At 47.2% G+C, this 17,363-nt stretch overlaps 1 protein-coding gene across 3 annotated transcripts in view; it reads right to left on the bottom strand.

Annotated features, from left to right (window-relative positions):
* The window catches only part of PARN (poly(A)-specific ribonuclease), a 109,705-nt gene extending 93,415 nt beyond the window's left edge, over positions 1–16,290 (bottom strand). The window contains exons 1-11 of one of the 3 annotated variants that reach the window (XM_040973300.1): positions 16,131–16,290; positions 15,606–15,683; positions 14,245–14,324; positions 13,717–13,784; positions 13,549–13,630; positions 11,776–11,836; positions 7,133–7,298; positions 6,327–6,392; positions 5,600–5,638; positions 3,193–3,235; positions 2,294–2,374 (exon numbers count right to left, since the gene is read on the bottom strand). In XM_040973300.1, the coding sequence (XP_040829234.1) occupies positions 2,294–2,374; positions 3,193–3,235; positions 5,600–5,638; positions 6,327–6,392; positions 7,133–7,298; positions 11,776–11,836; positions 13,549–13,630; positions 13,717–13,784; positions 14,245–14,324; positions 15,606–15,683; positions 16,131–16,149 (783 nt within the window). In that variant the 5' untranslated portion in view covers positions 16,150–16,290. The remainder of the gene's footprint in view (positions 1–2,293; positions 2,375–3,192; positions 3,236–5,599; positions 5,639–6,326; positions 6,393–7,132; positions 7,299–11,775; positions 11,837–13,548; positions 13,631–13,716; positions 13,785–14,244; positions 14,325–15,605; positions 15,684–16,130) is intronic. The other 2 variants (XM_040973299.1, XM_040973301.1) reach the window with 2 other exon arrangements.
* Positions 16,291–17,363: the final 1,073 nt, after the last annotated feature.

Below are 17,363 nucleotides of genomic sequence, written 5' to 3'. Positions count from 1 at the left end.
CACAAGGGAACAGCTTTCAGCCATAAAAAGCAGACATTCTGACACATGCTACACAGTGGGTAAACTTGGACGACACTGCTAAGGGCAGGAAGCTAAAGGACAAATACTGATTCCACTTCTAAGAGAGAGTGGTCAAAACTCCTAGGGCAGAAAACAGATTGGTCCTGCCAAGGGCTAGTGGAGGCTGGGGAGAAAGAACACGGAGTTGCTTCATGAACTCTGCATTCAACTGCAGTTTTGCAAGATGAGATTTCTGGGGCCCGGCGCCGTGGCCTAGCAGCTAAAGTTCTCACCTTGAATGTGCTGGGATCCCATACATACGCCAGTTCTAATCTCAGCAGCCTCGCTTCCTATCCAGCTCTCTGCTTGTGGCCTGGGAAAGCAGTGGAGGACGGCCCAAAGCCTTGGGACCCTGCCCCCGCACGGGAGACCCAGAGGAAACTGCTGGCTCCTGGCTTTGGCTCGGCGCAGTACCGGCCATTGTGGTCACTTTGTGAGCAAATCATCGGACAGAAGATATTTCTGTCTCTCCTCCTCTATATATATCTGATTTTGCAATAAAAATAAATAACAAATCTTTAAAAAGAAAAAAGCTGAGATTTCTGGAGCCGGTGATGCCGATGGTTGTACACCAGGGTGAATGCACTTGACGCCGCTGAACCACCGAACCACATCCAAAAGCTTCACAAGGAAAATTTTACGTTACTGTGTGTTCTGCCACCAGCACAAAAAACAACTTTCAAGTACTATGTATTTTTACAGAAGGAAAAAACACCCTCTCGTCTTGACTATGTCATAGTCGCCTCTTGGTACATTTTTTGTGCTTCCACCCATTATTTCAACGCTACTGGTCCTCAGGGCTGCCCCAGGACACTTCTCAGGGCACGGCAGCATACGCTCTGCTCTGGGCCTGGTCTCTCTGTCAGTGACACCCAAGGCTAGCCTGGCCCTTTCTCCTGCTCAAGGGCACAACGCACCTAAAGCCTCGTAGGGCCAGAGCCAGAATGGGACACCTTTCTCCACTGTAAGAGCATTTCTGCCAGGATGCCCTAGCAGCTTTCCCCACATCCAAATAAGCCACACAGGTAGCCAGGAGGTCAAGGCTGATAAAGGGACTGCCAGGAGATTCTGTCCCGCCACCCCTTTTCTCTCTGCAGGGCTGGCTTGAGCTAGGGGAGTGGGGCATGCCCCTTCCAGAGTCCGATATAACAGCACTAGGCTGGAAGAGGCATTTCGCCAGCACTTCAAACAACCATATCCTACACTGGACCTGGCTTCAATATCTAGCTCTGTATTTTAATTCCAGCTTCAAGATGCTTCAAGAAACTAGGTCTCTGCCGCTCCCATGGAAGACCTGGACTGAATCCCTGCCTCCTGCCTCTGGCCTTGGTCTAGTCCCATCCCCAATCCTTATGGACACGGGGAGAATACACCACAGGATGACAGCTCATTCCATCTGTCTCTCAAATCAATACCAACAAAAGCACTAGGCTGCAGGCCAGTCCCAGCCCCTCTGCTCTCAGCGTTGTCCTTCTGATGTATGAGACGAGAACAACAGACAGCTGTCACCTTTTGCTGGTCTTCCTTTCTTTGTGCTGGTGATAAGCTGTCAAAATCTTTATCTTCACTGACTTCATTCAGGAGTGGTCCTGTGTTAACCTAAGCTGACAAACCCACAGGCTAACTCACCCCGGCCTGCTCCACCCACCTATGTGCCCCGCCAGTACCACCCCAGTCCACCTAGGTGCTCAAACACCCACATCCTCCTCCTCCCCCCCCACACCCAATCCTAAATCTCATGGATTCTACCTTCCGCACCTCCAAAGTCCTTTCACTCTGCTACTAACCGTGCCATTCCAGGTCAGTGCTGTCTCTTAGCTAGGTTACTCCACAGCTTAATTAGTCACTCAAATCCATTCTTCAACAGAGTAAAGAAGGCGACATTACAGCAATGCACATGTGATCATAACAGCTGAAACTGTCAGACCTGAACTGCGCTTTAGGAAAACCGGAAACTGCGTGAGGTTTAATACAGCTACATCAGTCACCGGGCGGTCAGCAAGCAACCTGCTTAAGCATGTGTTTCCAACGGCTGTCTCAGTGAAGGGAGGTCAGCCAGGACGCTCACCGTGCTGACTACATCTTAATGCTTTAACTTCTACCGCTAGTCTAGGCTCTTCTGCCAATTCAATTCCTCTATGGTAGAAAGTACTCTTTCAATGGAACCCAGCCTATGACCTACAACACACAGGCTGCAGGAGTGCCTCTCGGCCAGCGTCACCTACGCCGTTACCTGTTCCTTGGCGTGCTTCTGCTGCTCTCTCCGTTTGCGTTCTTCTTCATCTACTTTGCTGATAACTAGATATCGCTCCTTCTACAAGACATAAAGCAGACACACGCGTGACCGTGAGCAGTCAGCACCCTCATACCACTGCACATGGGCCTAACACACAGGAGTCCTCATCACATTCTCTCATGATCTATTATTTCAACCTAACAGATATCAGTAAGAATTGTTCCTGAACCTAAAAATTAAAATATTGAGATATTTTGTAAACATAAGGAAAAAAAACCTGTAGTTTTCATAATGTTCTAGTTATATAGTGCCTTCTTGCCTATACGTCGTATTTTGTATACAACATACAATGAAATCTATGTCAAAGTCCGAGATTCACCATCTATCAAAATTGTCAATTTATTTAATTCTAATTTGATATCTGACTGAATGAGCAACAAATTTCAAACACCTTCCCAAAAAACGCACAGAAGCCACAACTGAGCCCCTCGTGGCTCTGACGGTGCAGGCTGGCAATGCATGACAACAGCGATCTTCACGCTTCTGAACTGGATTCTAACATTCACCCGGGCCTGCCCACAGAGGGCCAGGCCACTGTCTGCGACTGTCACAGCATCGTGCCACAGTGACGAGCGCGAGCCAACACCTGCGGGTTCCACTGACAGAGCAGGCTCATTCTACTTGCCACCAAAGAAAGCTGTGAGGCAGGGATGGACCATTACCACACTCAGTCTTAACGGGCACATGGGCAAAGTGGGGCTTAGGGAGAGGTTAAATGATTGGCCCAGTATTACCCAGCTCATGGGGGAAGCAGCCAAAGCATAACTTCTGCCTTTCAACACATCACATGTGCTACTGCCTGTGCGATATCACTCCCAAACCATCGCTGGTGTTACCTTCTCCGTCTCCAAGGTCTCAACATGAATGCCTTTGGGGTATCTACAGAAAACAAGGAAAACTTGCAATCAGCAGGTGAGTTAATGACAGCAAAAACCCCAGCTATTTTTAAAAGCAATTACCTAGCAATAAACTAAATGCAACACTCCATTAAATATAAAATAAGCATCACTACCATGAAGACTTTATAGTAAGCCTATTTTATTACATTTCAGTTGCCACAGGTTTCCCTGATCCTGACTTTAAATACACAGGAACACATCTGATTTCAAATGAACATTTTTAGGACTTACATGTTTTCTAAAGTGCCTTGTATCTCATTATATAGTCATCTCATCATCTTGCCTTCAAATATAACAATGCCTATCTCGTAACGGAAACTGGGAAGGTCTTTTCCATCTGCTGAGTGCTTCAAAGAGACGGCTGGAGATGCTGCAGTCGGCTGTAGCTGTGCACGCCAGTCCGGAGGAGCCAAGGACATGCAGCACGTGCCGAGTGGGCCGTGTGGGACAGGAAAGAGCCCAGGCGAACCAGACCTCGGCCCTTTGCTGTTCTGTTTCAGGTATATTCCCAGTACATGTTACTGGCAGATTCAAATAAAAAAATAATGACCCAAAGTCTAGCACCAAGTGTCCTTGTAAACAAAAAGATGATCAAGAAAATGAAGAGCTACAAGTGCCTCCTGTCCAATGCTGGTGCTTAACTTCGATTCCGAGACCCACTGGTTAATTTACGTAAGCCACAAAGAACCTGCGGACAGAACTCTCACTGGAATTCAAGGGAGTCAGCGGCCACTCCAAGTCCCCCACGGCTTACCTCTAACTTAATAACTCCCCGCTTCAGAAAAAGCATTCACTGGAATATTTCTAAAGTCTTAATATAAAATCTTTTTTCTTCTTAAGATTTATTAATTTTATTGGAAAGTTGAGACATATAGAGAAGAGGAGAGATAGAGAGGAGAGACAGAGAATCCATCCACTGATTCATTCCCCAGATAGCCACAATGACCAAAGCTGAGCTGATCTGAAGCCAGGAGCCAGGAGCCTCTTCCAGGTCTCCCACATGGGTGCAGGGTCCCAAGGCTTTGGGCCATCCTCAACTGCTTTCCCAGGCCACAAGCAGGAAGCTGGTGGGAAGTGGGATGCCAGGACATGAACCAGTGCCCATATGGGATTCCAGTGCATGCAAGGTAAGGATTTTAGCCGCAAGGCTACCATACCAGGCCCTAAAATCTAATCTTTAACACACACATTCAAAGAACAAAACTGATCATATCCAGAGATCAATGATTGTGGCCAAAGCGATAACTCAAAGAAATTTTTGTAAAGATTTCTTTCACCTGAAAGTCAGAATTACTGAGAGGCAGAGAGAGAGAGAGAGAGAGAGAGAGAATGAATGAGTCTCCCATCTACTTCCCAAATGGCCACTATGCCTAAGTTGGTTCACTCCCCAAATGGCCAATATGGCTAAAGTTGGGCTGGTCTGGAGCTGGGAGCCAGGAGCGTCTTCCACTTCCCCACATGGGTTCAGGGTCCCAAGGATTTGGACAATCCCCTGCTACTTACCCAGGAATTATCAGGGAGTGGATGGAGCAGAAGTAGAGCACCCAGGACACGAACATAGGGGATGCTGGCGCCACAGGCAAATGAGTAGTTTACTATACCACCATGCCAAACCCAATAAAAGAAATTTCTAAAAGGCTTTTTTAAATTATCGAATAAGAAAGGATGAGGCTGGCATCGTGGTGCAGCAAGTTTAGCCACTGTTTGCACAGCTGACAACCTACACCACAGCACTGGTGTGATTCCCAGCTGCTCTGCTTCCAATCCAGCTGCTTTTTAATGCACACAGGAAAACAATGGAAGATGAGTCACGTGCCTGGGCTTCTGTCACTCATGTGAGAAACCAGAACAAAACTCCCGTCTCTTAACTCCGGGTCCATTCCTGGACATCGCAGCCATTTGGGGGACAGATCTCTGTCTTTCCTGATCTTCTGCTCTGTCTTTCAAATAAGAAATGACAACAAAGAAAATAAACGAAGTGGATACCCAGCTTATGAAAAGGAGGCAGGAGGCATGTGATACAAGGGTTGCGACACTCCTAGATGCCTGCATCCCACAGGGGAGTATCTGGGTTCAAGTAATGCCTCTGTTCTAAGCCAGCCTCTATGGGAATACACCCGGGAGGGCCAGGTGATAGGGTAGACACTCGAGTTCCCGTCAGCAGGCGTGAGACCAGGCGAGCTTGAGGCTCTTGGCTTGAGGCTGACCCAGCCATGGCTATGATGCGCATCTGGAGAGTAAGCCAGCAGATCAAGGATCTCATTCTATGTTTTCAAGAAATAAATTACAATCTTATTTTAAAGGGACTTTAAAACAAGAGCGCCCACATACAATATCAACTTACTTTTGGCTTAAAGTTTGATAAATCAATTTTCTTTGGAACCTACAAAAGAAAAGAAAAAGTTATTGATTTTGGATCGTGAAAAGTAAGCCCCGATGACACACTGGCTGAGACATGAGAGAGTATGTGAACAGAAACAGGCAGGAAGCCAAGGTGGTAGGACTCCTGTCATCCATCCTTATTAAAACGTTGATGCTACTAGATAGCTTTAATAGAAGAGGCAGAAGTTCTTATCAAATTAAAATACTACTTCCTACAGCTACACAGAAAGTTTAAAAGTTCACAAGTGTGTGAAAACACTTTTGCAAAGCTTCATAGGAAGGACAAAGGAAGATGATCAAGTTGGGGACTGTGAGACGCTGACGCTGTCACTGCTGAGGGAAAATGAAAAGCGTGCATGCAGCCAGCGGCGCGGGTCTCCTGCGAAGCCCTGCCGGACCTCCCGCTTCTCCAGGCCAGCGCGCTGAGGCCCCCTCCAAGGCCCAACGCAAGCCACGGGTGCACAACAGCTGTCATCCCAGCAGGGGCAGAACAAAGCACGCATTCAGTGTTTCAAGGTACAACTGTCCTCCCTGTGTTAATGCTAAAGTTCACGCTTACCTCTGGGGAACAAACCTATTATAAAAAGGCCAGTTATGAAAGTGCTGTTTTTTAAAAAAGCAAATGTATCAGCTGCCAGAGATCATCTACCTTTTCAGAAAACACTGCAAAATTGTTCAGGAAAACTTACCCAGTACATGGCTCTAAATCCAAATTTTTGTTTTCTTCACTTTGTAACAGATCTTCTATTTTCTCTCTGTAGAATTAGAGTGACACCATAACCATCAGTCCCTTTATGAAATAAGGTTGCCAACAGAGTAACCATATTCAGAAACAGCCCAAGCAGAAGGTGCGTTGATTCTTATTCCTGTCCATCTACAGTGATGCCAACATAGCACGGCAGAACTACCAAGTTCAGCTTGTCATTATGAATTAGTGACAACTTCTCAAGTGATTTTTGGCTTTTCTATTCTACCAACACAGTGATACAGATAACTAAGCAATGCTGAAGCAGAAATGCTAACTGACTTGACTTAGTCATCACATATTAAATCCACATACTGAATTATGAGTACCCCAAAAGTAGGGATAATTAAAATAATCATTAGAATTATTTCAAAAAGAAACAAACAAATCCAGATACTCCTCCATTGGTACATTTACTTGTCAGGAACATCAGGCAACCTGGATGGGTCTGACCCCTTCCTGTGCCTCAGGAAACCTGGACAGAGGCCAGCAGGCCCCTCGCCCCGGGCAGCTCTGCCCAGCTGCTGAGCTCTCTTGCCTACTGACATGCAGCATGTCCCAGTGCAACATGCAAAACTGTTTACAAGATGCTAATGTTGCAAAAATCAGATACTGCACTGTTAAATCCTGCCACTCAGTGCACACTCGTGTGCATACTGCGTGTGTGCATAACGCAGGTTGGAGATGCAAGCATCAGCCCTGGCGCCGTGCATGCCACTCAGTGCAGTTTTGGTCAGTTCGGGAACTTACACCACTTGGTCAATAAACTTCTTCTGATCCTCGGGAATCGTCACAGGGTGCTTGGAAGGGTTGGGGGACACGTAGGCAGGGCCTCCTGCGCCATTGGCCTGCGAGCGCTTCTCACCATACTGCTCTCTTAACTGTCTTTCTTCCTCCTGGTTTAAATACGGAATTCCTAAACACAATTTTAAAAAGAAGGCAACAGCAAAAGTAAGAGTTTACCATCAAGTTTTTTAATAAACCAAAAAGTATAAAAAAGTTTTTTTAACAAACCTGAGTCGAAAATATTCGAAAATATTTACCTTACATATCTAACTACACCCCTAAAACCAACAGAAATAAGCCATTTTTGAAATGTGCTGGTCTATTTATTCACTCCCTCCTATATTCTTTCTTGAAAGAAGTATTTATAAGTATTTATCAGGCACGTGTGTTACATCGGACATTGCTTGCAGTTCTGGGGAGCTCAGTGACCCAGCGACGCCGCTCGGGAGTGGAGGCAAGCACCGCTACAAGACACCCAGAAACAGCCTCTGAAGGAACCCCAAAGGATGAGACAAGTCAAATGCACAGAGCTGGAGGAGAGTACTGCAGGCAGGGGAAACACAAACGAGCCGAGGACAGAAATGTCCCAGAAACAGCCAGAAAACCGGTGTGACCAGAGTAGAGTGAACAAAAGGAACCTGGTCAGATCAGGCTGAAGAGCAGATGGAACAAGATCAAGCAGGCCCTCACAAGTCACGAGAGGAAGCTTCTTTTGAGGGTCAGTGTTGTAGCACAACAGGTGAGGCTGCTACCTGTCACATCAGAATCCCCATATTAGAGTTACAGTTCAAATCCCACTGCTCCGTTTCCTATCCAGCTCCCTGGGAGCACCTGGGAAAGCATAAGATGGCACAGAACACAGGCCCCTGTCATATCCATGGGAAACTCAGAAAGAGCTGTAGGCTCCTGGCTTCAGCCTGGACCACCCCAGGCCACTGTGGCCATTTCAGCAGTAAGTCCATTAGGTGGAAGACCTTACTCCCTCTTTCCCCATAAATCTTTTAAATAACTAACAGACATCTGTCTACACAGCAGTTAAACACCTTTAAAAAAAGAAACTTATTTTTTCTAAAAGTGATGGAACGCCTTTCGAAGATTTCAAACAAGATAACAACCGTATCTGCTTTTTGTTTTACTAGTCATGCTGACCGTTAGCAGAATGAGCAGAGAGAGCCCAACCAGCAGCCACTGTCCAGGCCCAAGGGAACAGCTCGGAGGTCAGCCAACTTCATCCTCCAAGAGCCAGGTGGCAGAGGCACTGTCTCAGTCCCTGCAGCCACTCACACGCACATGGACAGGCAGAGCTGTCTCCAACAACAGTCTGCTCACCAGGCAGCTGGCGGCAGGTCATCACTGGTAACCCTCTGTAAGATGATGGAGATGACAAAGGGAATTTGTAGAAATAGGAGAGAATTTCCCTGATATCAAGGAGGTGAGGGAAGATGGAAAGGCAAAATCAAGAATGACACTTAGGGGTGGGCATTGGCAGAGCAGTGAAGGTGCCATTTGGGGTACCCATACACTGTATCTAAGCATCTACATCTGGGTCCTGGCCACTTCTGATCCAGCTTCCTGCTAATGCTCCTGGGAAGGCAGCACAAGATGCTCCAAGAACTTGGGTCCCTGGCTCCCATTCAGATGATCCAGAAGGAGTTCTGGGTTCTTGCCCGGCCCAGCTCCAGCCCCAGCCCCAGTTGTTATGGTGTTTGGGAAGCAAGCCAGCGGATGGAAGATCTCTACAACTATCTTGATTTCTGTCACTCTACCTTAAAAAAAATAATAACTCTACCTTTAAAAAATAATAATTTTTTAAAAATAACTTTAAAAAAAAAACAAATAACTTAGTTATTTGGTTTAAGCAACTGGAAAGATGGAGTGAATGAGATAGGGACACTAGAGAGAAACGGACATGGGGCCTAAGAAGTAGAAATCAAAAGCTATCTTCTGGATTATTAAATGTACATATAAATTAACTGTTGTACATAGATAATTTTATAAATACTTAGATTTTATTTATTTGAAAGGCACAGACAGTGAGAAGTGATTTTTCCCTAGTTGGTTTACTCTCCAAATGGCCACAATGGTTGGGACTGGGCCAGGCCAAAGCCAGGAGCCAGGAGCTCCATCCTTGTATCCCACATGGGTTAAAGGGTCCAAGTGCTTAAGTACCTGGGCCACCCCCCACTGCTTTATGAGGAATTCTAGCAACAGCTGGATTAGAAGCAGGGCAGCAGGACTCAAGCTGGCACTATCTGGGATGCAAGTCTCACAGATGGCAGTTCAACTGACTGACCCCCAAACTAGCCTGAGTTGCACATATTTAGATATCTCAAGAGAAAGTTTTTGAGATACATTTTTAGTTATCATGATATGTGAGGAATTAAAAGCCTTGTGGAGAGGGGTGGTGCGCATGAGTGTCTGGCTTAGCAATTAACATGTTACATACTGGGAGTGCCAGGGTTTGATGCCAGCCTCTGGCTCCCCACCACCACTTCCTGTTAATGTGGACCCTGGGAGGCATCAGTGATGACTCAGGTAACTGGGTCTCTGCCACCTACACAAGAGCCCAGAATGGAGTTCCCGGTCCCCAGTTTCTATCTAGCCCAGCCTGGGCCACTGCAGGCATGTGGGAAGTAAACTAGCTTACAGAACTTCGGCTCTCTGTCTCCAGAACAAATACAGGTCATGGGACCCAATGTATTTTTAGAAATAATGATACATTAGAAAAATACCATTTGCCAGCAATAATCATCAAAGCAAGAAGCATTCATTGATGGCAAAGCTAACTGGCAAACGAACCAATCCGAACTAACACCAGCACCGTTAGCACTGACAAAGACCAAGTTCCCTGTAACATAAGGCACCAAGAACACACTGCTTCTGTGGCACACTGCCAAAAATGAACGCATGCGTCTCAACAGATCTGAATAAAATCCAAACAAGCAAATAACCTTTACTATAAAAAACCTCTTGGAAGAGAGAGGGTCTTGAACTTGGGTGGAGAAAGAAGTGCTACAAAAACAGACATTGAGAACTGGAGAGGGAATGCCCAGGTCACAGAGAATAGGATTTCTGAATGTGACCGAGTGCTTGTATGAAGTTTGTGTCCACAAACTGTGAGTGACAAATTAGTTCAGGTGTGTTACATCTTCCAGCAATCTGCAGAGGCTCAGCAACAGAGAAGGTGGATGTCACATTCAATCCCAAGGCCAGGCCTTTGTGGAGCAAGCATGATGCAGGGGGACAAGGGCAGGAAGTGAGGACAGATGATGGACCAAGCAGACCGAGCCCAGGTAGGAAAGGGGTAAGCCATGGGGAGGGAGCCAGGGAATGGTAAGGTCAAGGGGTAGTGACTGCAGGCAGGGACAGAGGAAGTGCTGCCCTGAGGAAGATCCCGCAGCGCGCAGAAAGAAGTGAAGTCTGCTGGTCAAGAGAAGACAAGTGCTGGCCATCCCTGAAGATGCTAGGTCACCAGAATGCAGGGGAGTGAGCAGGAACACAGAAAATGAGAATGAACCAGAACTGAGGCTGTTGGTAAATGCCGTGCCCGGGAAGTTAGCACAAAGAAGGTGACAGAGCTGCGACATCGCCCCCAGACTCTAGAATCTGCTTAGGGAAACCAGGACGACAGCGGGCCTCCACCTGTCCTGGAGGGGGCTGCAGGTGAAACGGTAACAAGAAATGCCCAGTGCCTGCTTAGACCAGAAGCAGACTGCTACAACAGAGTCTGGCATTGAAGAAACCACCATGGCAGAGTGAAGTCAAGGCTTGCACCAGATGGGCAGAACAGCCACCACGCCACCATGCCACTGGCCGGGAGCCCGATTAAGCTGTGATTACTACTTTTGTTGCAATAAATCTCCTTTCTTACTTCACTCATTAATTCTACATTTATATTGAAAACAAATTATTCAAGTAATTGAATTGAAAGTTATTGTATTTATAGCAGTCTGTTACACTGCTAGGGAAAGCAAAGGTTTTCCCAAACATCTTCGGGGAATAAATGAAGGAGGAAAGCCATTCCTGTACTCACACCCCCTCAGACATAAACACGTAAGGGTCAGCTCCCTGTTATTCAGAAGAACCCTGCTGGGCTCTGGGGGTGTATATGAAGGAAACCTGGTCCCCTTTTAGGGGTGCACCGGCCCCATCCCAATTGTGCAAGAAACCAGGAAACTACCTCCAATTATAAAACATGTGGCAAGGGCAAAAGAGGATTTCATTCTAACACTGCTGGAATCTAGCAACTTTCAAAAGCACTATGCCACCTGTCATACACAAGAAAACAAGCCTGGAGGGGCGACGAGGTAAGCAACCAAGTGACACCGCCAGCAGAACAAACAACACAGCCAGGAGTTACAGAGGCCACATGTGAACTACATGAAGTAGCTTCTACTTTCTTGTTCAGTTCATGGCTGACAAAGTTTAAACAAGAAAAACTCCAGGAAAAAAAAGAGTTTGCAAAAATTCTAAGGCTGCATGTGCTGTGCTGGAACTCTAAAGCTGTGGCAGGCACTAAGTGACAATTCTCAGTCAAATCCAGATGTAATTTACAGGAACGTCTTGATGGTTTATAAGCTCTAAACAGAAGTCACAGGTCATCTTACCATTGCGAAAAACTTTATTAAAGTCGAATCCTTGGCTTGCCAGAAAGTCAATGCTGGAGCTCTGAAACAAAAACAAAGAGAACATGTCTCCTGGGGCTGGCGGCAGCAGGCAGGGCAGAGGCAGGAAAGGAACTCGGACAGAGACGCAGCACGCTGAAGATCACAGGTCTCTGCCCCAAAGCTGCCGAGTCACCTCCTCATTTACTTAAAATGCCAGGGGTTTTCTCCTCTATGATTTGGCCTTTGAAAAAACCCTTGGTTCACATTATTTTCTCCAGATCTTGGGAGTTGTTGACGCAACTAGAAAACTATGAACAGACAGAAAATGCATTTACATGATTTCACCTAAGACTCACATGTAAAGTAGGTCACGTGTGCAGGTAGTGAAGGCATCATTAGCCGATGGGCACTAGGGCTAGCAGGTAAGATGCTGGCTGACATGTCCAGATCAGAGTGCCTGAGTTCGAGTCCCAGTTCCGGCTTCCTGCCAACGCAAGCCTCACAAACCAACTACTGATGGAATAGGTCCCTGCCACCCACATGGAAGACCTGAACTGAGTTCCCAGCTCCTGCTCCAGCCCTGGTCAGCCCCAATGGCAGCAAGCATTTAGGAATGAACCAGTGGATGGAGGTTCTGTCTACCTCTTTCTCTCTCAAATACCTACCTCCCTACCTGCCTACACACACACACACACACACACACACACACACACACACACAGTCACCATTCACTCTAAAGTAGATATTGAAAATCCAGAATCTTCAAGAAATTCTCAACATTCAAGGTCAAAAGAGAAAATCACTCAATAGTAAGCATTATTAAACAAACATCTCAAAGCTAGAATGAGCTGAAACAAGAGAAGACAGAAATAAGAATACTAAGAAAATAATACCACAGATGATATACAAATGAGGCAAGATCACCAAGTTAGTTTTGGGGTGGGCATCTGGCACCCTGGCCAGGGTGCTCCCTGCGGTGCCCACATCAGAGTCCCTGCCCTATAGAAAAATTTCTACATGTACAAAAAGGCACACTGAATGGAAATAATGGCTACAGCACTGTTTATAACCACCAGACAGCCTCCAAAATTCAATTCGGTAGTTAACTGAATCACACAAGCATTTGTAGCACAAGGGCTAAGCCACTGTTTGCTTGCAATGCTGTGTCCACACTGGGCCTCCTGTGCAGGAGTGCCAGCTTGAGTTCCATCTGCCCTGTTTCTGATCCAGTTTCCTGTTAATTTGGCTGGGAAGGCAGTGGAAAACCATCCTACCACCCACATAAGATACCAATATGGGGTTCAGGTTTTTGCCTTCAGTTGGGCTCAGGACTGGCAGTTGTAGCCATCTGCAGAATGAACTTGCAGGTGGAAGATCTATTTCCCCCCTCTCTCGTCACTTTGCCTTTCAAAAGGAGGGTCGGGGAGAGACGGAGAGGAAGAGCAAGCTCAGATTTGCTGGTTCTTTTCTCCTAATGCCAGTTATGCTTGGGCAGAGTCAGGAACTCAATTCACGTCTCCCACACAGGTAGCAGGAACCCAGTTACCTGTGCCATCAGCACAGCCTTCCAGCATCTACATTAGCAGGAAGCTGGAGTCGGGAGCTGGGGCCAGGTACTGAGCTCAGGTACTTCAATACAGGGTGAGAGCATCATACATAACCACTGGTCTAAACACTCCTGCCTGAAGCCAATTTCAAAGGGAACTCTTATTCTATATTTCCACACTGCTTCACCAGCCCAGGTCATATAAGAAAAAGCTCAATACCACTAACCTGACAAACAAATTTGACATCTGGTGAGGATCTACTGAAGGGTTTTGGGAAAACATAGAAGTTAAATGACTTCGTTATATACCTGAGAAAATAAAATAAAAAGGAGACTTTAAGAGGCTACACCATGCCACGATGAAAGAATTCCCACCACTTGTTAAAACAACCTACTTTGAATCTGTGTGGTCATACTTAAAAGTGCAAAGGCCAAACTGAAACAGCAAAAAGTCCATGGAATGCTGGAAAAGGGAAATAAAATATCTGTCACCAACAGTGCTGCACATTCAACATGAGTAACAGTATTCTCAATCAGCTGGGCTTTCTGAATCACTCAACTGGACTTTGGCAGAGTACTTCCAATTAGGATGGGTTATTGTGCTATGGGCACTAATAATTTATCATACATTCTTATTTTTTCCCAAAGAAGCTCTTATCCATTAGCCAGAGCATCACAGCAGGCCTATTTCCAAGTGAGTAAAATTAGCATGTATTTCCTACAAATCAGATTAACATCAAAGACACTAAACCTTTCCCAAAATGTTTTCCAGCAAACAATTATTTTTGCTGTTGTTTTAGACATTTAGAATTGAGAAGTGTTATAGTTAGAAAACTTAGGTGTGTACATTTAATGACTATATGTCTCTATACCTCATGGAGGGTCAACATGGGAGAAAAAGACTTTCTAGCACATCCACCTGCCTTTTTAAGCTTCTGGTATCTTTCTTCTGGAGTGTCAAAACCATTTGTTAATGCAGTGACTGAGGGTCCATCGCTGATACCTAGATTTTAAGAAAGAAAAGTTTTTATTTCATTAGGCAAGTTTTAATATTAAAGTGCTAAGGGGGGGTGGAGTAAAAAAAGTGCTAACCCACTTTGTAATGCCATTATAGCTTCACGTTTTCATGAATTTTTTTGGTAGCAGTTCAACTCACACTTGGTTAGGAAATCAACCCAGATGTCCACCAACTCATGACTAGATGAAGGAACTGCAGTACATATACCTGGTAGAATACTACTAAATCGTAAAAAAGAATGGAATTCTGCTGTGGTAACATATAGAATGCCAAAAACGTAGCAAGATGAGCAAGATCGACCGTTTGAAACCTGTTGATCATTTATAGCATCATCTGTACTCTGGAATAATAAACATTCTACTTAATGAAAGAGTATCTCCAAGCCTTCCCTCCCTGACATTTCCAAGAACACACCTTTCCCGCCCGAGACAATGCACTGCTCCTGCAGGAGGGCTCAGACACAAGCCCTCCAGTCAGGGACTGCTGGGGACCAGTCTGGGTCAAAGCTCAGCCTCGCGATTGTACAACTATGACATTTTTAAGGTTGAGAGAGTCTTTGGTTAAAAACTTAGCTTTCCAGGGATGAGGCATCATACTGCTTCCAGCATGGGCTTATTCAGAAAAAGCTCATTTTCTAAACATGTAAAATCAGGCAACATATACCAATGAGCAAGAGTTGATCTTATTGACATCAACAATTTATAAATTAAGTCTCTGGGGCCAGAGCTGTGCTGTTGTGGGCTAAGCTGCCATCGGCACCCCCTACGGGCGCTGGTTCAAGTCCTGACTGCTCCATACCTAATCCAGCTCCCTTTTAATGCATCTTCTGAGCAGCAGAAGATGGCCCAAGCGCTCTGGGCCCCTGCACGCACACGGGAGACCCACAGGGCAACTCTTGCCCAGCCCCAAACAGCTTTGGCCATTTGGGGAGAGAACCACTGGATGGGAAATCTGTCTCCTTCCAGCTCTGTAACTCTGCCTTTCAAACAAATCAATCTTTTTTTTTTTAAAGTCTGTCTTGAAAAAGCCTGTCCCTATTCTTCAAAGCTTTCTGTAACGTACAAGTAAAACTGTCTTACGCATCATCAAACCCTTCATTTCCGTCAGAAAGCCTGAGAGACAGGACAATGACAAACCCACTGCACCCCTACAATCCACCCTAGGTTCCCAACAGGTAAGGAGCCTCCCGCAGGCAGAAGCTGGAGGTGCTGAGGTGGGAGGCCAGCACTGCAAGGTGCCGGAGGCGGCCTTGCAAGGCGGGGGTACCTGAAAACTCCCCATCGATGGCGAAGAAGTCGGCCTCCTCTATGGCCTGGTACACTTTGTGAAGGTTACTCTTAAAATCTGCGGAGAGACCGAGAAGAGACTCAGAACTTAAGAGGGGGCTCGCCTGGTTTTCGGGCGCCTAACAGGGACCCCCAGAGGCCGCCAGGGCCAGAGGGGGCAGATCCCAAAGCCGTGCCCAGGCCGGGATGGGTACTGCCCCAGGATTGCCTCAGTCAGAAGGGATGAGGAAGAGGAAGGAAACGAGTCTTCAGGGGCGCATGGGTCGACAAGAGACAAGGCCGGGGAGTCGGGGACGGGGAGGGGGGAGCCCGCCTGGAAGAGCACAAGGTCCCCTAGGGGTGCCACGATCCGCACCAGGACACGGCCCCCCACGAGGCGCACGGGGTGAAGCCCCTCCAGGCTGAGCCCCGGGGGCCCCGCCAAACAGACTGGCCGTGGTCCGGGCCTAGCGGGCTGGGAGAGGGGGTGCGTGGGGACGCGGGGAAGTGCACGGCACACACGCACTGCTCCTGATTATCTCCATTCTTGTCGAGCGGCCGGAACCCCGGCCTAACCAGGGCCCGCCTCAGCCGTTCCACTCGCAGAGTTCCGCGGCGAAAGCGGCCAGCGGCCACAGCGGCAGCAACAGCGGACACTACGGCAGCGACTCCCGGAAACAGCGCGCGCCGGCTGCGCCTGCGTCAGCGCGCGGCGTCACGGCGGGGGCGTGGCCGGCGGGGGCGTGGCCCTGAGTCCCCAAGGCGGGGCCGAAAGTGGAGATTAATGCGCCTTCCCTGCAGGAGTCAGTAACTATTTCCTAGGCTGCTTTCGTGTTCCACCCATTCGGGTAGGAGGTGAGGAGACGGGAATAGCCAGCAAAGCGTGGACTCCGCTCCTCCCAGACCTTCAACTTGGGGCAAAACCTGAGAAGTCAGGAATTGAAGTTACCTTTTGCAAACACTTGGGAGAGTCATCCTGAAGAAAATAGGAAGCTGCTGTAAGGAAAAATAATGCAGCGTGACAGGGGACCAGGGAGAGCCAATCTGAGTCATCTATCTCATGCTGTAAACCACTGTGGGGAGGGCAACAGATTGACTCTTGCCCTGGATGGAGTTGTATGTTATGTTGACGTTTGCTAGCGATGACCCAAAGATAGGATAGGATTGACACATAGTAGAAGATCAGTGTACAGATGTAGTGAAGGAGTTCATCTTGGTCCTTCCCCAAAGCCGCCCTGCCAGGCAGGTTAGAAGACCAGGTTTTCCAAAAGCTCTGTTGCAGGGAATTGGATTCAAAATACAGCTGCAACCTTGTTTCTTGTCTCACAGGAAAGAAGAATTTCCATGCAAACAACCCTAGTTTGACAAGCAAGGGAGAGACAGGAGGGGCTTCCAAACAGGAAAGACCCAAAGAAATCACCACCTCAGGGAGGGGGTTCACATGAGTCCCCCAAAGGGCAGAAAGGGGGCGGAAAAACTCATTCGCAATGAGCAAGCAATGTCCATCGCCTGGTCCAGCATCGAAGGGCATCGGAAGGGTGGGACTGGCTCCTGCCATCCTAATGGTAAGCTGAAAACCAAAGCCATCCCTTTTGACAGTGAGATTAGTGCTGGTTCTGTCTCCTTGCTTTTGTTGGGACAACTCTAAGAGATGGGGATCGCCATACTGCCTCTGTCCTTGGGCTCTCCTGCACGGGGCAAGCGTGCTCTTGGAAGAGTCAGAAATGGGGAGAAGCATAATTTTATACTTTAAAAAAGT

Source organism: Ochotona curzoniae, unplaced genomic scaffold (assembly GCF_017591425.1).
Source record: "Ochotona curzoniae isolate NIBS_2020 unplaced genomic scaffold, NIBS_Ocur_1.0 contig_2321, whole genome shotgun sequence".
NCBI classification, from domain to species: domain Eukaryota; kingdom Metazoa; phylum Chordata; class Mammalia; order Lagomorpha; family Ochotonidae; genus Ochotona; species Ochotona curzoniae.
This window is presented reverse-complemented; position numbering and strand designations above follow the sequence as displayed.